The sequence below is a fragment of the Contarinia nasturtii genome, unplaced genomic scaffold (assembly GCF_009176525.2).
Source record: "Contarinia nasturtii isolate CC-2019 unplaced genomic scaffold, AAFC_CNas_1.1 Cnas_scaffold_993, whole genome shotgun sequence".
NCBI classification, from domain to species: Eukaryota; Metazoa; Arthropoda; class Insecta; order Diptera; family Cecidomyiidae; genus Contarinia; species Contarinia nasturtii.
This window is the reverse complement of record NW_022198340.1, coordinates 81,921-103,913: the sequence shown is the minus strand read 5'-3', so window position 1 is coordinate 103,913 and position 21,993 is coordinate 81,921. Positions and strand designations below refer to the sequence as shown.

The 21,993-nt window shown below is 34.7% G+C and overlaps 1 protein-coding gene across 3 annotated transcripts; it reads left to right on the top strand.

Moving 5' to 3' along the window:
• The first annotated feature begins 485 nt into the window (after positions 1–485).
• On the top strand, positions 486–21,660 carry LOC116343432. 3 transcript variants are annotated; one of them, XM_031771477.1, is made up of 5 exons: positions 486–533; positions 1,303–1,535; positions 14,631–14,678; positions 19,829–20,098; positions 20,518–21,660. In XM_031771477.1, the coding sequence occupies exons 2-5, from the start codon at positions 1,353–1,355 to the stop codon at positions 20,872–20,874; spliced, it is 858 nt and encodes a 285-aa protein (XP_031627337.1). In that variant the 5' UTR covers positions 486–533; positions 1,303–1,352; the 3' UTR covers positions 20,875–21,660. The 3 variants fall into 3 exon arrangements, with proteins under 3 accessions (XP_031627337.1, XP_031627336.1, XP_031627335.1); XM_031771476.1 differs by lacking the exon at positions 486–533 and adding an exon at positions 743–897; XM_031771475.1 differs by lacking the exon at positions 486–533 and adding an exon at positions 752–883.
• Positions 21,661–21,993: the final 333 nt, after the last annotated feature.

The following is a 21,993-nucleotide window of genomic DNA, read 5'->3' as shown; positions in this document are numbered from 1 at the left end:
GTTGTCGAAAACAGCAAATTCAACGCACAAACGCATAACAAATGGAGAGATACAAACACACAGCAAGAGAGAGAGTAGCATCCGTCGTCCGCAGGAGAAGTGATATGAGAGAATTGAGCAAAAACTCAAAACCATATCGAATTTTACACTCTTTCATCTCTTTGCCCCATCTTTCTCGCATAGAACATCATATAACTCTCTTACGAAGCAGTGCTACCAAGAATTGCTCCGAGAGATGAGCGAGAATATGCGTATACCGAATTGGAGAAACGAAAAGAATTGAGAAGAGATCGTATAATAAAAACAACATGCGGTACCAACCGATACCATTGTTTCGTTACTGCTAAACAATATACCCGAAGAAGTTCTCGTGTGTTAACAAACAACCATATGTGTGTGTGCGGAACTCACAATATATACATTTTGTTTCGTTTCAGTTTCACTCACTGCATTTTACCACCAACACAATTCAGTATCATTCGAAACGTTGCGCCGAGTAGATGCAGCTCCGAGCTTGCTTAACCACATTTATCGTACTTTGAACGAACATACATTTCTTTATCGCATATATTCCGAACGGATTTGTTTTCATTTGCACACTTAGCCGGGAGTTATTGTGTTTTTTTTGTTTTAAATCGATAGAAAGTCACTTGATTTGACGAAAAATAATTGGCAAAAAATATTGTGTTGCATTTTTTTGGTTTAAATTGGTTTTAATTTGAAAATTGAAATTTTTCTTGAATCGAAAAAAAAAAATATTCTGAACAAAAGTGCTGATTGAAAATTAATCGAAATGTTAAAATAACAAAGAGAAAGTTGAATAATTAAAATAAAAACTAATTTCATATTTGCGTTGGTCGAAATTTGAGACAAAAAAAGAGCGGTAATTTCAAGGGGGTAGACACGAATTATAAAACTTTGAATCATGTGAATCACAGTGAATCAAATGAATCATTCAAATGTCAAATAAGCATCACTTTTGGTTTTACTAACATGATCGTTCAACAAATTCTAAATATTATCGTTGATTTTATTTGGAATTTACTAGAAAAACACGAAATAGATAAAAAAAAATGAGTTAATACATTTAAAAAAACGTCAAGAAATCATTTTTTCGAAGACAAATAATTTTAATTTATCAATAAATATTTCTTTCATGACACATAAGTGACATTTCAAATGTCATCTAAACAATGTGAATCTGTTGAATCACAGTGAATCAAATGAATCATGTCTACCCCCTAGGGTAATTTTGTACAAAAATAACAAATTACCAAATTTGGATATTTCCGTGACAAAAAGGTCGAACGAAAAAAACAAAAACAAAAATAAATAAATCTGTTAGAACCAAAATGGAATCAACAGCCGCTGTGGTGTTATTGTTCTTGTGCGTTGCACATATCGCTGAAATCAGTGCCAAAACCAATACAGCCGGCATCAACGATAGCGGCAGTTTAAATAGTGATTTTAACGAATTATCTTCCAACGAATTATCAACCGAAATTGACAATTGCCGTGAAGCATGTTTACAAAAGGTATGTACAAACATCTATCTTTCGAAACATTTTGTCGTGTTTGCTCACATAAAAGGTAGCCCCCAATTTAAAGATTAACAAAAAAACACAATTTGTGTATTAAAAAAAACACACAATTACGAAGAATTAAACACAAACACAGTAGCTTAGAGATTACCAAAAAAGAAAGAAGAAAATTAGTGTGGCCTAGTTTTTTTTTGTACAAACTGTTCGTCTACGCTTAATTAAGGATTATTTCCTGTCTGATCAGATCCATACGGTTTTTTTTTCGATTTTTCTTAGTTTGCTTCGGTGATTTTCTATTTTTTGATAGAGAGAAAAAAAATACCTCTTTCTTCGTAATCTTTGTCTCGATGGATAAAAAAAAAGTTTACCATACCGTTTATGCGTATGGATTTAAAAAGTTTAATTTTTTTCCTACCCGTCGGTCGTTTTTTTTTGGTATTCTACCTTATGCCATATGCGATATGAAAAGCTAAATCAGAGCGTAATTCCAAGACATGAACGAAAAAAGAGAATCGCAGCATTACACGAGACTAGAAGAATGAAGGAGCACAAAAAAACGGTATGTTGGTATGTTTGGTGTACACAAAGTGGAAGTGATGTGCAAGCCAAACAATATACGGGCATCTTTATAGGATGCATGTACAAATTTATAAGTCAATTATGGTGTGCCGTGGGCAAAATTCAATTTTCTGTACAAAAAAAATACTTTGTGTTCGGCCAGCATGAGAGTATGTGTGTGTATTTTGCTTTCGCCCGTTCGCAAGCCAATGCGAATTAAAGTATTATAGACACCGAATCTCAGTTTCAGCGTTTCTTTTTTTTCATTTCGTTTCATATCATATACACGCAATAACAATCCGTGTTTTTCTTAATGCATAATAATAATATTGAGACACGTATATATAATAAAAACATTGCCATGCAAACATCCAAAAGTGAGCCAGTTCATTTTCTTTTTGAGAGAGAAAAAAACGGTTCTGATGGAATTTTAAATAAAAGTTGAGGAAGGGAAAAAGTTTATTTCAACAAAACAAAAATAAACGACAATGTACAAGTGCAATAAAAAATGGAAGAGAGATAAACCGTGATGGAACGATGATTATTGAGACAGAAAAAAAGATCTGCTAGCCCAGCAAAAAGTCGACTTGATCATAGTTCAAAAGCAAATCTGAACAAGAAAATGGAAAGCAAAAACGTCACGAATTGGGCGAAAAAGACAGCAAAAATCTTCTTTTGCTTTAAACAAAAGAAAAAAACGGCCGATAAAAAAAAATGGAAGAAAATGCAAAGAAAAACGACGGAACAACGTCGAAAATGAACGAACCAAGTATGTGTATAAATTTCAAATGACAGTCAGTATGCCCAGACACAATCACCGCAAAGCAAAAATAATTAAATAATAATAAGAGAAATAATTGCACAGTAATTACGACGTGCATTATACAGCCGGTTTAAACGCAACGCAATGCATACAGATTGGTGTTGGTTTTTTCGTTTTTTGGCGAATGAGAAGAGAGAAAAAAATGCCAATACATGTTTTTGATTTGTTACTTACGCACAAAATACGTACGAAAAAGATAAAGAGTAAGTATAAGTAAAGATGAGAGTGGATTGAAAGTCATCAAATCATGGCTCAAAACTGGTCGCACGTTTTGGCCGGCAGAGACGAGCAAAAAATTACTTTAAATAAAAACATAAAATGAGCATTTTTCATGTAAAACAATGATTATAATCATACTAAAAGTTGCTTCATTTACTTGTTTCAATTTTTTTTCTTCGGAATCAATGATTGCTGGCCAGCACACCGCACACCGTACGTTCTCAAATTCAATTGGTTGTTTTATCGTAGCACCACTTTAGTTTGGACAGTTTTTTCCGTTTAGTTTCTGTTTTTTTTTTCGTGCTAGAGAGGCGATTGCGCGCTATTGTACAATGTTTTCTTCGGTAAAAAAGAGAGAATAAGTGCGCGCGCTACTCAAGCCATTTCATTGTTTATTCATTCGAATGTTTACATTGTACGTTCAAACTTGCTTACAGCCTATACATTTAATTTAGTTGCCTTATGTGTGCTTTTTTCCCCGGTCTTTGTTCTTTTCGCCAAACACACATCTCATTCTTTCACAGAAAGTCTCATGCATATTCATGCGTAGTGTGTATAACGCACATTGACTCACAAATAACAGCCGTATCGGCAGTAGATTTTCGATTATCGCCATCATTTAAGCGACACACACACACATACACAAAAACTAATTTAAGTAAGAACAATGTACGGCACTCTCACTCGGTGTGTCTTTTCCACTTTACGAGCTCATTCCGAATGTTATATAAATAAATAAAGTCCATATGTTCATTTTGTCAAAAAAAAAAAAACAAAACACAAAAACAAAGGAAATTAGATGAAGTATGTAAATGAAAGACGATACCATCACCAAACGTGTGCTATTCCGAAATTCAAATACGTTTATATCATTGTTGATTTTATTCGGCATCATTGCCGAATGATATATACGAAGAGTTTGTCACCCGAAAATACATGACATAAATTATTCAGTGCATTCCTTAAACGATTGTGCATTGTAATCGTAGCCTTAAAATTGTTTTATTGTTCCCTAAATGGAAGTATAAAACCATAAAAGGTTGATACATGCTCGGCATCTTCGACGAGACAAACATCGAGAGAGAGAGCGAGAGAGAAATACATACTTTGATCGATCACACACGAACATTTTGCTAATTTAGTCTTTTTAATTTCGAAAAGAAACATGTGTTATTCGCTCGTGGAATTGAGTGAATTGTTTACGTTTATATTACTCATTGTAAGCGATCTCGCATTGAAAAAAAAAACAATTCGAAAAACAAAATTTCGTTTGTAAGAACATTGAAAAACAAAGTGACTGTCTAACAAGCTATCAAAACAAGCCGTGAAGTTCATTTTAGTTTTAAAACGGTTCATATTATATTATTATGCAACGCAAGACTTGCAACAATAGAAACATTGTATATATCTTCCGTGACAGAATGTTCGGCGTGCGTTCACGTCGATCATCATCACACATACAGTCGTAGCCTTCGTCGTCATTGTAGGAAATTGAGATCGTGAACCATGATGTGTGTGATGCATTGTTTGTGGTGTTTATTTGGTAAATTGCATAAGGTGCGTTGCAGCCGACTCGAAAAAAAACAACGATGAAAAAAAATCACTCATGCATTAATGCCACTTTTAAAAATGATACTTCAACTGCTGCATTTTGTTGCCATTGTATGTGCGTTTTAAAGCGTAGTTGCGGGCGGTACAGTTTCATTTAAACGGCGAAAAATCGTTTTATTTTGTTATATTTGTATGGTATGTCTAATGAACGGAGTGTTTGAATGAAAAATGCGTTGATCAGCTACGGAAACAGTTATTGTTTGTTTGTTTGAACAAATTTGTTGTGTGCACCGTTTGCTCATACATTTGTTTGATTCTCACTTTTGAATTCACACACATTCACAGCCTGAATCTATGAACAACGCACAACAAAAGAAAAACGCAACCACATTCCGCTGGTTAAATTGACTGTGTAAATGATTAATCGAAAAATGTGCTCCATGTAAAACATATATCAATGTATTTCACCTTTGATATTGACGCTCAACATCACACCATGTACTACAGCAAACAAACGACATGGACATGGATCGACTTTTTTTTCGCCCAGAATTTCGGATGCTGTGTGTTGTGTGTGCGGGCATATAATTTGTCTGATATGTGTAATAAAATTAAATTCCTGCTGTTTTTCGGTTTCGCTTTTCCAGCGCATCGCGCACTCTGACAAAATATCAAATTATCACAAGGCTGCCGTACTCATTTTTGCTCCCGCTTTTTACCGTGGACAATTTGCACGTTTGAATGACATAACACACACACATCGAGAGAGAGATAGATAAAGTTCACCATATAACTGTCCTATGGAGTGTTTAACATGGTGCACAACGCGTCTACATGTCACTAGAGGTGTTTTTCCACTTTAATCGGTCTCGTGCGCGACGACGACGTCGACGGCTATCCACAAACGACAAATTTAAACTAATGAAAGGTAATTAGGCATAGATTTCCTAGGCACTCACTGCATGTGGTGTAATGCAACAAGCATATTCAATGTGGATGCAAACGATGCGCAAAATTCGCTATACTCTATCTTTTCCAATTTTTATAGCGATTTTTTTTTCTGTGCATGTGTGTGTGAATGTGTCTTTCTTGTTGCAGAAATGAACGCGTGCATTCATGCCAAAATTGAAACCGTCAAAATCCATTAGACACGAGTAACAGTCAGACATCCCACAATATAAACGCAACTCACACAGAAAATGTGTAGTCTCTGTGTAATGTCTCATGGATAGAAAAGAGAAAAGAAAAACCACATTCTTTGTCGAGAGTCGCCTTTTTTATCCCTTGAGAAAATATTTATGTGAACATGCGACATTAAATTTATCTATTGCTTCCGACAACAGACACATCCACACATTTACGCGTTTTTACTTTATGCAACCGACAACATAACACACAGACAAGGCGACATACTATAAATGAGGGATTGTTAAAAACAAAAGCAATGACGCAAATGAAGACCGAGCTATACTCTTGAATTTCAGGAAGTTTTCCGCTGCGTTTTTCGTTTGAGTAGCATGATCCGGGAATTCAAAAGAAGAAATAAAAAAAAATATATAACGGGTCTTTCGTCTTGTGAAATGGCATTTTTTTCGTTTGGCGTTTCTTTAGCTGGATGTTATTGTGTTACTTAGCGTATTCCAAGTGCGCGCATTCCCTTCGGCTGATCGGTTTATGGTACGATGATGACGATAAATTTGGAACCACCATATTTTAATGCACACACCATTTAGCCATTTTGCCTGCTCTCTCTCTGGCTCTCTTGCAGCATGTTCCGCATTTGCTCCTATTCGCCGGATGAATTTATGGCAATTTAACAATGTAAATTAAAATATAGCAAAATGTTTAGTCGTTTGATTTCTTCCTTTTGGCATTTTTCGCCTCTTTTATTCGCTCCTATATATCTTGACTGGGTTTGAGTTTGTTTTGTGTGTACGAAAAACAAACAGTTCGCCTAGATTCGCAAGCATAACATCCACTTCAATTATGCGTTTCACATATTCTCGTATGAGTAAATGAATGAAATTGTGTGCGATCACATTGTTGTAATGATATGGAGCGCCGTTGAAATAGACAAACATTTCATGAACCGTCGTCAATGGCGTTGGGACCAATGCAACGCTTGGGCGACGAATAAACTATTTTCGCATGTACACATGTAAAATGTATCTGGCAGCGGATCGTTTACAAGAGTCAAGACGCGATTCACCCTCTTCTCATCATCGGCCCTCTCTCTCTCGCTCACTCTCGCTTCAATGCGTGTGGAGCTCACAAAGTCATACACAATAAGGCGCTCACATACGACTTAAAAAAGAAGAAGAAGAAGAATTGGAGAGAGAAAAAAGCAAACAAACGACTCAACGACCAAACTCAACGGCGGAATGTTATTTATAGTTGTTTACGTTGCAGTATTATTATAGTTTTTATGTGCCATCGATCTTTTCCATTTTCATGTAACTCTAATAATAACATGAGAACATTCTTTTCCTGCTGTGTGCTCTTTTTTCTCTGTTTGTATCGTGCTTGCTCTCTTGCTCTTCAGATGTTCACATTGTTGTCGTTCGTTGCACACAAGTACTTCTCTCTTCTGTTGTTGCTTTGGCCGTTCTTTTTTTTCCCGTTTCGAGACAGATTGCTCGTATTCGTATGCAATAATTATTTTGTTGCTTCAATAGAAAATGTTGGAATTATGAGTATCTGTGTGTGCACAATGAACAAGAACCGGCATACATATGGCTCAACTGTGAATTGAAGTCAATGCAAAAGAAACGCGCGACACACACGAAAAAAAACCAACAACATATCTATATAAAATAATGAAACAAGAGCAAAACAACAATGAAAAACTAATGACGATGATACATAATAATGTGAAATTGACTTCATGCGCTCCTCCACAACTTCACTTGCACTTGGCAACTCACAAATCGAACGACATGCATTGAACATTCAACGAAACCAAAAAGATACACAACACAAAAAAGTACACACAGTCTAGAGTCCATTGAGATTCGCTTTTTTTCGGAGGAAAAAAACAACAACGTAAATATTTGAAGGCACAGCTAATCGAAAAGTTATGTGGCGCAGACAATTCGCTCTGTCGCTCGACATTTTCAACTTCATTTTTGTTCCTTTTCGCTTCCAAATGTTTTGTGCGGTGTTTTAAGAGCTGAAAAATATTTTATGACTTTGAATGTGTGGGTTTTTATTTGAAATTTTCAGTGGAAACATTTCCGAAGCTAATCTAAAGCAAGAGGGAGAGTGAAAGAACAACAAGAAAGAAAAAAAAATCATATTTCCCTTGCTCAATTGAAAAAAAATGTCTGCAAAGTCGAAGAAAATTTATTTGTGCAAGTTTTTTCGTTTGTTCGCGTTGTGCGTGTCGAAAAATACACTGTACATCACTTCCACGAATGGCTTCCATGCAAAAAAGCATCACTGGAGATTTATGGTTTATTTGAATGGGTCTTAAGACCAAGAATATACCAAGATTTTTGTGACATATACGTTTCCAGTATGTCCACATTTTGTATTGAATGATAAACCACTCTTGCACCCCTTGCCACTTTCTCAATAAAACATGGCCAAAATTGAATTTATGGTACTTTCTTTCCGCGAATTCTGACTTGCAAAAATAAACCAAAAAAAAAATACACTCACCGTTGCAAAATAGAGCTAAACGATTGTATGTACTGTGAGTGGGATACGAAGTCACAGATAGCAATGAAGATCCTTTATGGCAACGTAATACGAAGAAGGAAAAAAAGTGTACACAATCCTGCAGCGCAGAACAATGGCCGTCTTTTGCAAATGTACAGAAAAAAAAAACAATGAAATGTCACATATCGAGAAAACAAAGCGTATACACATGGTGCGAGTGCATGGTAAGAGGCAACGCATCGAGATTTGAACAGCTCCTTTTGTTGGTTTATGCTGTTTTTTGGCTTTTGTTTTAGCATTTGTTCTTTGCACATAATCTTCTTCACATTTTACATTTTTGGTCCAAGTGGAAGAAGAAATAAAAAAAAAAATCGTGAATGTGCGAGACGAAAGCAGGGAAGAGAAAGAAAAAAAGACGAACGAAAAGGCGAAGCCTCCGAAAAATGCTGAAATCAAAAGAATTTAGACGCAGACAAATCTTCAAAATGAAAATTTGAGTTGAAACGTTGAATATGAATACGCAATTCGACACAAATGAAGTAACAAAGACAACATCGTTGTCGTCGTCATCACCGACACTGAATATTTATCTCGGGGAATTTTTCCCAAAAAAAAGACACGTAAAACAGAAGATTGAACTTCAGCCACAAGTAACCCGACCCAAACAATGAAACCCGAACCCATGCCATTTCTCATGTGGATATCCATTTTAATTTCTTTTTCATCGCACACACCAAAAACGGATAGGTATGCAATATATCCATATCATTGTCGCATCAGCATTATCATCGTTACTTCTCTCGGCAAACGTGAAAAAGCGTTTAAAATCTATCTCTCACACACACAAAAAACACTGTATAAAAGTATAAAAATTTCATGAGCCACAAAAGATGTGCAACACAAATCCATGCGACCGAATTCAACAGAGAGTTTATATCATTTGGCACTTTTCACAACAACAGTAAAAAATTGAATCATGTAATGTCAAATAGAATGAGACAGACAACTGTGCGTACTCTAGAGAAAGAGCATGAGCACATCACTGAATATAATCGTAAGTGAGACCGAGTTGAATCTTGATATGCATATTTCGGTGTTTATGACATTAAATTCGTCTGGTTCTTCAGCTCGGTCCATGATCTCTCTCATTCTTAGTTAGTCATCTATCGCGCTACTTTGATTCTTTCTCTTCCTCAGTGTCTCTTCCTCCTCTCCCTCTTTCTCTCTTCTGATTCTCAATGCTCGCCGCCGCTGAAGCTGATTATCATTTCGAAGAAAGATGAAACTTTCGATTCAATTTTATTTCTCATATCATTTTCTACACTTCCAAATGTGTGTGATACAATGTTTTTGGTAGTGTCCATTCCTTTTAATTTCATTTGTCATCTTTTTGAATGCAGTTCGTGCGAGAGTCGAGAATCGAGCGATGTGATCATATCGCAAACATATTCGAATGCCAAAGAATTTCGTATTTACTTGATACATTTTCTCTCTTTCTCAACATGAGTGTGCATCTTAATTTTTTTTTTGTATCTACTCGCCAGCAAAAATACTGTCGATGTGATGTGTTGATTGTTTCGATTATCGGTCATTTCGTTGTTGTTCCCATCTTGAGAATTTTAATAAGGTTTAGTATGTGAATGTGCAAATAAAAGGTCGTTACTAACGAATTGTTAGTATATCGCGCTACTCGTCTTGGATCATATCAATTTCGTCAACAATTGTGCAGTCGCACAGAAAAACCACATATTTTTCACTCCAAAAATATGTATTTTTATTGAATAAAATTTGCAACAGTCGCAATGGTCAAAACGTGAACAATTCGCTCACTTTCATTCCATAACGAAAACATTTCTTAACACTTGCAGCGATGCACGATGATATGGCAAACGCATTCCGAAATGCTTTTCGATGTTTGATGCTTTCATTGATATGACATTTTTGAGAATTTATTTATTCTCTTTGGATACTTCATTTCGTCGATGTTGCATGCATTTCATATTTAATTTCATTTGTTTCAGTTACACTGGTTTCTCTTCTTTTTTTATCATGTCCAAAGTTACATTTAAAGGCAATGCACGTGATGAGAATTTCATAAGCGAAAACAATTCGTTTTCAATGATGTGTCACGGTTGAGTATAAATCCATTTTTTTTTCTCTCTCGTTATCTGCTGTTGTTGACAAAAATCGACAAAATTCACTTACGATTTATCACACAATTGCTTCATTATTCATCAAAATGTTGTCAAATCGTAGAAATATTGATATGAACTTCACTTCTGGATGGCACGAAACACCATTAGAAAGCAAAAGAAATAACTGCATCGATTGCAGCAATCCATCAAACAACAACAACAAAAAAAAGAACGTTGAATATATCATCAATAAATCTAAACGAGTAAAATACCAAAAATGGCATTATTTCTTTTATCGATGTCATTTTGTGAAACATGAATGTAAATGTCATTGCTGTTTCTTTATGTGGATGCCGGTTTTTCTCTTATCTCGTCAAACGCTGCCATTTTTCTTTCTTGTTCAAGTGAAAGTCATACATATTTCAAGCATGGCATGGATATGAATATGAGGCTATCATTTATTTGGTACTTCCGATATATACCAACATTTCAATAAATGTTCATTTTTCTCTGGTTCGTTTATTCCATCGAGCACATCAAAGTCTCAACAGTGAAAAAACGGACCAAAGCCATTGTTGGCTGAATGGTACATTCGAACAAAGTCAAAGTTTGAGTCAAAGGTAAATTGCGTCCTGAGAAAGCGGCAGCAAATAGGAAAGACATTGAGATCAAAATAATTCATATATTTTGTATGTAATTTTTTTTGTCGGATCATCGATTTTACTCGTGTGACATCTACTCAGACTCCTGCTGTCACTTATAAAAGCAAATGACAACTAAGCACAGAGGATGTCAATTGAAATGGACTCGACGGTGAGAAAATTATTTTTTTCAACAAAGAATAACCGACCAATTGTAACAATGAACTCAGCATTCCTTTCTTATTTTAGACTACTTATTCAAGACTCTTTTTTTATTGAGGCATTTCAAAAAGTGGAAACTTTTAATTTTTCTTCCTTCTCAATTCGTTGTCTGCATTGTTCCGGAATCGGAACAAATACAAGAATTCAATTCTTTTATTGACTTTTAAGCTAAGAAAACATCAGTTGTCATTAGAAGATGCTTCGAACGGCATCAATATCCCTTCAAATCTATTTAGACAGCATGTCGACTTTCTTTTTTTAATATCTCTTCTAATAGAAAGAATGACAATGCTAGAGAAAGAGAAGAAAAACCAATTTTATTTTATCGTTCGTTTTCTTAACATCCAATTTATTTTCGGTGTAGCTCGCGTTTCAAGACTCCTTTTTCGGTAATAGTATGTAATATGACAATATCTGTCAGTTGCACTAAGTCAGTAAATAAATTGTTGCTGAGTGACATTGTTTGGTGTTAAAGCAGGAAACGATTGAAGTTCATAAGTTACTGGAAATAATACTGTTTGCGTATGTTAAAATCGATTCATTGTGTATGTTGGTTATCTTTTGTGTAAGTGCTCTCTCAACACAAAGTTATATATGCACACACAAATCATCCGAAAAAAAGGTGTACCGGATGTGCACTGTGTTTGCGTATACATATATTTTTTTCTCTCGATCCAATACTTTGAATGACAGCGGAACAATAGCCGAAAAACAACCATGTCAAACGATGTGGAGAGAGAGTGAGCATATTTTTGCAAAAGATCAGAGTGTTATGCCGTAGGGCTCTTTTGCTCTACCGTGCAGTTTTATGCATTATTTATGGCCGTATAGTCTTTGTGCGCATTGAGTTGTGAATTTGCAGGAGAAAAGGAAAAAACACAAAATCAATGAAACCAGAAAATATACTAGTGAATAGAAACCGATACAAAGACATAATACACAGGTAAAAATGCGTAACTAAATGACATTTTTCCATGTTATATTGTCATTGTAAAACCGTAAGATCGGCGTTTTCATTCTGTCAGTTGTTGTCAATTGCATTCGATGATGTTGGGCATGAAGAGCGTGGCTAATGTTTTTTTTTGCGTCTTTTCAATTAAAACGATGAAAGAAGAGCATCAAAAGGAAGCAAAAATAAAGAAGAATAGAAGTGTCTTGACGTGTACGAGTTGCTAAATAGCCTGATTCGAATAAAATATGAAGTTTCAAATCCGTAACGGATATATGTTCGCAATCTATAAGCTATGCGATCATTTGAAGCAGAAGAATGCATTTAAACTGCAAATAAATATTCTCATTGAATGTGCGCAACCAATTCAATGCAGGGCATGGATGATAGTTAAATGTGTCTAATGTGTCTGATGGCAATAGATGACTGTTTTGCATGCGTATGGGCAAAATGAAGCAATAAATTTCACCTATATAAATCGAGCGGAGCCGGGAAGAGAGCTGTCAATCGATCGGTCTTGTACATGTTGTTTTGGTGAATGGTAAAATGTAGCAATTGTTATTCAACGGTGAGAGCAAACGAGTGTGGAATAAGTGACACATCAACTTAAATGTATGATCTACCAAACATTCTATATTCTCATTTGCTTCGTTGAATTGCATATTCCAACGTTGATGGCTTGCTTCGGCTGTCAAACGGCGTTACTTGGCCGTTTCCAGTTGTTTTTGTGGTTGTTTTTCTTCGATCAAAATGAAGGCATCGCCACTTATGCTGAAAATTGCTGCGTAATTTTGTTGATTCTTACAGAGTAGATGATCGAAATGCGAGCGATTTGAATTATTCAAATTAAAAAAAACACAAACACACACAAACCACGAATTAATATAAAACAGTTGAATACACAGTTGTGAATTTGAACAGTTCATTGTACGTGATTGACGTTTAAACGTTCTTCAGTGCTGTGGTTTTCTTCTTCTATCTAAATCGTTCGTTCTTTTCTCGCCTCGTTCGAAATCGATGAATCAATAATACACAATTATTGGTTTGATGGCTAATTAATTCCGTTGTTGGTTTCGTATGCTTATGCAATTACACTTTGAATCGCTTCGGTATTTATTTATACCTTTTTTTATAAATCATTGCAGCAATTACTCGATAGCAATTGTTTTGCTCTTTTGAAACGAACGGGCGATCATCATCGTTCGATGAAATAAACAACAAATTACTGCAAATTGTGCATTGTTTGATTATGAAATCGCTGGCATAACTATGTGAATAACCAATAGGTTATAAACAAAAATTCCAGCATTATGCTAAATTGAGGCTCATTTTGAATTCGAGACGAAGAAAAAATTAATTCTCTTAGCGTTTTTCTTTTCGTTTGATCGTTTTCTGGACACCAAAAAAAAAAAACAATACGGACTTTTTTCTTTGTTTCTCAACGAAACAACAAAATACAATCAAATAAATTCATTTTGGTGCTTAATGTCAATTCCAAAATGTTCAAACATAATAAAGATATTAAGCTTAATAGCATCTCTCGAAATTCAAGAAACATTTTCTTCTTCATTGACAGAAATGAAGAAAAAACGGCTCAATTTTTCAACGACACAACACCAAAATAAATGATTTATGAACATTTTTGGAGAATTATGACAACAAAAATGCATCACAACTATGTGACATAGAACAAAGTGGTCGAACACCATAATACCACTATTAATAACCAGATTTATCTTGCCACACATACAAAAAAAAATCATAAGAAGTTTATAACCAAAAAAAGTCGCTCGTATGAAAAAAAAACCTTAAGAGAATAGAGTTTCATCTTTTAAAGAGTTTATGTACCTCTTGAGATGATGTGAAATTATGATTGATTTTGTCGATTAAGAATGGAATTAGGCGTTTGAACTGTGTGCGTGTGTGTTTCTGATGCGTTGGCACGTTACAATGTGTGAACTCTTTTACACGTATTGTCAGCTTAACGTTTGCGGTTTGTCTAGAACATGTTCTCGTAAAACCACACCAATGTGTCTATTTCAATCACCAATACTACCATGCTCGATTCAGATGATCGATTTTGAATGAAGCAACAACATATTCAAAATAAACTCTATCTAAAAAAAGTCAAATCGATATTTTGATTGGAATTAATTGTAAAACCGTTTAATTTTCATTGATTCAAGAGCTTAGCATATCGTCTCCATTGAAAAGTTATTCCCCAAAATAGTGTTTGTTTGTTTATTTTTTTATACAATTTCAATTTCCATAAAATTTGGTATTTGTTATTGTGTGTTAACTAATTTGTTTCAATTTTGCTTTTGGTTTCAGTTTTCATTGGACGCAGCAACGTGTTCCGAGGCACCTGTTTGCATAGAGGTAAATATTCACATAAAAATTAAGAGGCTATTTTTTCAACTGTAGCGTTAAACATTCTAGGCCATATTGACTAAATGGATAGTGAGATTCACGTGGTTTTTATTGCTTGATCACGTTTTTTTTTAAGTCAACGGCGTTGTTCTATTCTGTTGTTGGTTGACGGTGTGACACTATGTCACCGCTAACATATATGCTATACGGTCATTATTCGAAGTGCATTCCGAGTCGCGTTCGATCGTGAGCGCCGATAAAGAGACGGAGAGTGAAGAGATTTGGATGCGATAGCCCATACGATATAATAGACCAGATAAATTGCATGTTCGAGTGCACGTCATTAAAAAAAGTGAACTAAACTAACATAATCATCGTCATCATCATCATCATAAGGGAATAAATATGAAAATAATAATAACAATAATAGTTTTACTAGATGCATATTATCATAAATTTTAAAGACACACATTCACACAAACTCGGCTAAGACTGAACCCTATTTCGTGCATCGTTTGGAATATAATCAACGAACGAAAAAAAACTATAGAACAACTAACCAAACAGCTAAACGATAAAATTGGAATCTTGAGCACATTTTTCCAGTTATTTATTGCATAGCTTCGGCAAGAAATGTGGTACGGATGGCCGTGTACAACATTGGCCAAATACACACACATTTTTCGTCAATAAATAAAAACTAAAAGACAAAAAAAGCAACAACGAAAAAAAAGAATACAAATTAAATGAAATACGAAGAAAGAAAGAAGGCGATGGATGAAATAGCAACAACACCGCGACAGAGATACAACTATTCAAACAGATAGACATTGATTTAGTGATCAGTGTGAATTATAGTTTCAAATAGCGAAGTTTTTTTTTCCTCCTCTCTTCGCCGATTCGTTCGTTCATCTTTTATTTGTCTCATACATGATGACTGTCTCTCGTTCGCCTTCTTTTTTTCATCAATGAAACGAGAAAAAAAAAATATATATGTAGCTGCCTTTTTTCCACTCGTTGTTGTTGTTCGATGTGTGACTGTAAATCCAAATAAATCCCCTTAACAAATTACACGACAATTTATTATGAACTTTTTCAAATTTGACTAGATGCATTTTTCATTGTATGTTGGCCGAGAGAATAAGAGACAATTCGCTTTTTTTCCTCGCTTGACATTCTCTCATTCATTCGGTTTCATATTGCATCGAAGCAGCGAGTTTTCGGTTTGATTTTTGTTTCTCTTGAATTTTTCCACATTCTGCACTTTTCACTACACTTAATGTTAAGCGGTTTACTGACTTTTCGACACGGCCGAGCGAGAAGAAAAAAAAAACGATTTTTTGCAGGTTCATTGCTGCACACACCGTTCCGTTCAACATAACGACTCATAGCCGTGGATGCGCGCAGCAACGAAAAGTAAAAATCGTATTTTTCTATGCGAAGCATTAACAATTTATTGAAATTAATTGTCGGCGTATCATCATAGTACACGGTTATGCCCGGTGTACAATTTGTGACTAAAAATAGTAAAAAGGCACACGATCTCTGTTGCGAAACGGTCTCATCTCTCTCTCTCTCTCTCTCGCCATTGAGAACCTTGAAGAAATGTTCATAATAAAAAATTGCCTATTTTTCTTAAGCAAGCATAATGCTCGGCAGCACTCTGAATTTCGTTTTGGAGCTGCACAAATGGAATTTATTGTCACATGGAATTAAGTGTATTTTGAAATAAATGCATTCGCTTTTATTGTTATTGTCATTATTAATATGCGAACGTTCCATCATTTTGTGGACGTTTGCTGCGTTGGCAGTTTAAGCTTGCTCTGTCAGGGTATGCAATGAGACGATACCATTAAATCCAATGGTGACTAATATCACTGAATTCAAATTTAGATTGAAAAAAATTGTGAAGAAGCTCTCGGCTAAAATTTAAGTCGATCAACGACAATCCAATGATAAATATGCGTGTCAAAGATGTACACACGCACATTCGGTGCGTACCATGTTGATGCGAGTAATGCATTCGAGGATTTAAGCGCAACAATTTTTTTTAATAGCACTTTGTGAGAATCGAATGGTATGCAATTTTCTATGTCATGTGCTCTTTTCAATGTCTGGATCAAATGAGAATGAGAAATGAAAAAAAAAACACACCAAGCAATACAATTTCAAATCAAATACGCATTTCGAGAGTTTTAAAACGCATTTCATTTACGAATGCCGCTTGAAAATGCTCTTGTGATTTGCAGCTCTCCCTCTGTTTTCTTGTTTTTCTAGCGATGCATTCACGCAAATAAAAGCAATTGAGCATGAGATAAGCTCATATTACTTTCCTTCACCAGGATATTTGCAATTTCTTTTCTTGCTGACGATGGCTAAAAAAAATACATAGCTTTCACGGGCTCTTTTCCACCCTCATGCAATTTTCAAATGAAATTTTTTAGATAAACAATAGCACAAGCTTGAATGCGTGTAATAGATTCATAATAAGAAATGAAATTGGATAGAAACTTTTGTCAATCATGCATGTTGAAATCGAGAGACAAGGAGAGAGATGGGAGGGAGAGAAAGATATATCCATCTATAGAAGAATAGCAAGAAAAAGAAGAGACGAAAAAGTGAAATTACTTCTTGGAAGTCAGATTGTAAGACATACGCATGATTTAATCATAATAACGAAATGAAATCTTTGAAAATATCAAGTCAACTAATAACATATTACTTGAGCATCTCGAGCAATTGCAATCAATCAAGAACTAATTTGAAGCGTTTAGCAATGGCAACAAAAACATCAAGCAAAAAAAAAGAGCTGCTAATCTAAATTCGATATTTGATACAATTAGTAGTTACGATGTACATTTATATTTCAATTTACTTAATGGTCTTTTAGTTTCGATTGAATGAATTCATTGAGGCAGTAAGAACCTGTTTAACAAATTTTTTTTATTGCTTCGAGCATTTTAAATGAAATTTAACGTCTCTACAATTCTACATCTTACAATTCATGTTGATTTTAATGCGATAGATTGTAATCGATGAACACAGTGGTCATTAGAGATAGTCTGTCCAAAAAAAAAGAAACGTCGTGTCTATATTTCATTTGATTTCGATATTATATATCGTTTTATGTTAAACAATCGGAGCATGTTCGTTTGCTCCAATTGAATTTCGATTCCACAGTGTCGATGAGGTTCAATAAAAATGACCAATGGCGATTCATTCAATTGATTGGCTCAAACAAATAAGCATTGCTTCACTTCGTTTAAATTGAAAACGAAAATCATATCACACAGTGATCAATTGGAATTTTTGTTTTGTTCTTCTTCTTATCTCAAATGGATGTTCATTGGAATTTCACCTAAATATTTCGAAATTGGTCAAGCCAAATTGATTTCGAGATAGATGCGACAGTTGGTGTTGTTGTTAAACAGCTTGTGACGCATTCAAAATTCAGTGAGCCATAGTTTAACCGAATGTGACGAGAGAGAAAAAAAACTAAATTGAACAAAATCACATGGGGATTCACATCTATTTAAGGTTGACAACATAAAATACCAATTTAATGCTAACTCTTTAGTGATTTGGTACGTGATGGAGAATTTCAAGAATGTGACATTTTGCCCTTACCAGATATTTCACAACAATTCAACAGAACATAATCATATACACATTAACCAAACGAAAGACAAAACCAATAATGATTTTTTGTTCTTTTGTTTTTGGTAATAATCGGCCGTCCGTTGGACGAGACTTATTTGGGAAATTTTTTTAAAGTTCACACAAAACCAAAATTGATGCATATTTACAACGAAAATGAAGACGATAAAATGGTGAAAAGTTTGACCAAACCAAACATGTCTGCTAGCTATTATTGTTGCACCTTTGGTTGGCCGGTTTCGAGTGCAATGGCTGCGGTCGATAATAGCACTAAAGTCAAGCTATCGTAAATCGATGTGATATGTTTATTCGGTATGTGGCATTAGGAACTTACTCTGTAACACTTCCTTGTTGATAAAGAGTGGGTTAGGAAAGCGAACGAGCACCAGAGAGTGAGCGAGAGAAATGTGAATTGATGTAATTTATTGCACAGCTGAATAGTTGTAGCCAGAATAATGTGCGGTCAAAGTGAATGTCTCGAGTGGACATAAATGTCGGGGTCAGTTTCATTACTATGATTCGTTTCTCTCTCTTTATTATTTTTTTTGTGTGTGGTTTGTTGTTTTTGCATTATATATTCACCAAAAGCTATTTGTACAGATGTTTATGTGCCCCGAAAAAAGTACGAGGCATAACAATTTATCCATGGACATTTGAACACATGCAATTGACATACAGGTGTTTTGTTTCCATCGAAAAACAACCGTACGGTACAAGCGCACATGGATAAACGATGCAATGTAATCGATGCCGCAATGCAAGTCATTTACGGAAATCCATAAAACACACATAGAAAATATTGCTTGCATGCATCGATATCAAAATAACTTACTATAACCGGGGGAGAAAATATTATGTAAATATATGGCAAAAGAACAACAACAGAGTGAGTGAGCTCTCTTTCTCTCTTTCGTTATGTGTGTGTGTGTGTGGTCAAAGGTTTTGTGAAACGATAAACTTATTACAATACATTATTTATATTTGTTATTGTTGTTTTGCTGTTGTTGATATTCTCTTGATGCTTGCATCAAAGTGTGCCCTATGTATGCTGGTGGGTGTGTAAGAACGACATAACCAAAAACCATAATGAGTCCAAGTGATTTACATTTAATAGAGAAATTGCTATCCAACTGTGTGGCTTATACGAATCATCTAGAGAATCTCTAGCACAGTTGTGTGTGTGTATAGCGTATATAGACATTGAAAGCGATCAACCAAACAAATTATTATTGTTGTTCGATGTATGCATTCATTTTCCACTTAATTTAGATAGCACGCCATATCGATGCTCATAATCGAACTCATAAATAAGTTTAAGATGCACAAATTAAACGATGAGACGGAATGAGCAATCGAATCTCAAGCACATTCAACGCGCATCTCGATTAATGGCCCAATCGTTATAAAATGAAACTTTTCTCTCTCGTTTTTTTTATTTATAGATTTTGGTTTTCTAAATTTTTTGACTCATTTGTTTTTCTCTTTTTCTTTTCTAATTTCAGTGCTGGGAAACATGCAAAAGTATATCGTCGCATCAACAGGCAATCGGTCAAAATCAATGGCAATTACGAATTGCATCGATGATTAAACAAGAATTTCTTGTTGCAACGCATTTGGCATGGGAACCAACAAATCAACTCATCAATTGTCTTGTGACATGGGAGGTCTTTGGCGGCGGTCTAATGGGTAATCTATTGACCGATTCAGCTAATGTCGAATTATCCCTCTGGCCAGATACCAAATATAAAGTCCAAGTCACGTGCAAAAACAAAGTAAGCATTAACTCTACTAGTTTTTTTTTCTCTTTTTCTTTCCACTGCATGTGTTGTGTTGTCTATTCTTATACACATTTCATTCGTGTAATACACTTTCCATGTTTGTTCATTGTTTCATTGCTTCGTGCGTTATTTTTTCAGTTCGTGATCATTTGAACTGTTCAAATTGATGCATTCGTTAAGCAGTAATTTTAAAATTGAATCTGTACATTGCTGTTTTTTTCTCGTCTTCGACTTCTTCTTGATTTCCAACTTGAATTCATCTCCATTTTGCATTCGTTAATGTGATTCTATTGTGAAAATTGAGAACGTTTTGTTGCTCGCATTTGAAATTCGAGCGTTTTAATTCATGACATGCAAACATTTCCAATTCATTTTTCTCATGCAATTTTTTCTCTTCTTTTGCATTTTCTCAGGACTCCGGTATAACAGTGAAGTCATATCCTTTGACAGTAGACACAACTCAAGCAATTAAAATGAAACCCGAATCGTCGTCGTCAGAAACTGAAGATGGTCCTAATGAGCTGTCAACAAATGAAGACCAACAATGGTTGAACAATGGTCCAAACTATCATCGCACATACATTAGCATCCATGATGCTGAGTATCGTTACAAGTCACTGATGTTGGGCATGTGCGCCGGAATCATTGCTTTCCTCTTTATTTTGACGGTATTTTGTGCGAGCAGACGAAACGACGACAAAACTCGTGATTCGCATCCCGAACAAATGAACAGTGGTCTGCTCAACGAAGTCATCACCATTCGCAGTTAGATTGTCACAATGTAATTTCATTTATATTTCGCCGGAAATGATTAAGATCTTTGTTTTTAAGTTTAAGCATTTTGGTCGTTATTTTGAACTAAGGCTCGTTCTTACTTCATTAAATAATTTTTACCATGTTTTTAAATAATGTCAGAATTTTAAAAAATTTCATATTAATTTTCTTGATTCGTCGCCATAACTTAACAAAATGAACCAAAAAACCACCACCCATTTCGTTCGAGGTTTATTTTGTCAAACACTTTTGTATTATTTAAACGATTCCGTCGATTTCGAATCAATGTTGAGAAAAAGCCGACACTTTGTACAAAATACAAAAAACATCAACAAGAAATACGGAGAATGAAGAATCTTTTTAGTAATTTCAAACGTTTCGATGTTAGCAATTAAGATTTCATTCATAAGATAAGATGATTTAATGATTAGAGAGAGAGCGATAATAGAAAGATAATGAGACAGTATAAATAGTTCCACATATATGGAAAACAATTTCATTCGTGTAAATAGCAATAAATGTATAAAATCTAGTCCGTTAATTTTGTGTAAAATAAAATATTAAAATTAAAGAATTAAATGCGTTAAGATTAAATAATTTATTATCGATGTCAATATTATAAACTATTTTCAAACCATCAACTTATTAAGAAGAACTGTGTGAATAATATTGTTAACGACAAACAACTAAATCAATAGAAAGATGTGAGAAAAAACACACATTGATATGGTGCACGAACTTGCACGTGGTCAATATTCAAAAATAAAATGTTGAAAAAAGAAATGAAACAAAAAAACAAAACGGTGTGTTTTATTTGGACAATATTTCAGCGCCATTGAATCGCATAGCTTGGATGCGAAACACATAAATATCCGGGATTGTCAAAACTAACGAGAGATTTTTATCAAAAAATATGGGTTTTTGCTGTTTTTTGTGAGTGAAAAATCAGCGATGTAGCTGATTAAAGGTAAAACGCATTTGAATAAAAATAGAATTTGATTTTGGCGATTCGTAATCATTTCGGTTATCTGGTTAACTCAATTATCACAATGCTATTTATTCGAACGCATGAACGGTCATTTTTGGACCAATAAAAATTACATAAATAACACCCA

Bases quoted from the DNA above. Each gene is read 5' to 3' on its own strand.
- LOC116343432 (XM_031771477.1), top strand. From the start codon at position 1,353: ATGGAATCAACAGCCGCTGTGGTGTTATTGTTCTTGTGCGTTGCACAT. The intron at 14,679-19,828 runs GTAAATATTCAC...TTCTAATTTCAG, and splicing joins AGGCACCTGTTTGCATAGAG to TGCTGGGAAACATGCAAAAG. The intron at 20,099-20,517 runs GTAAGCATTAAC...GCATTTTCTCAG, and splicing joins AAGTCACGTGCAAAAACAAA to GACTCCGGTATAACAGTGAA.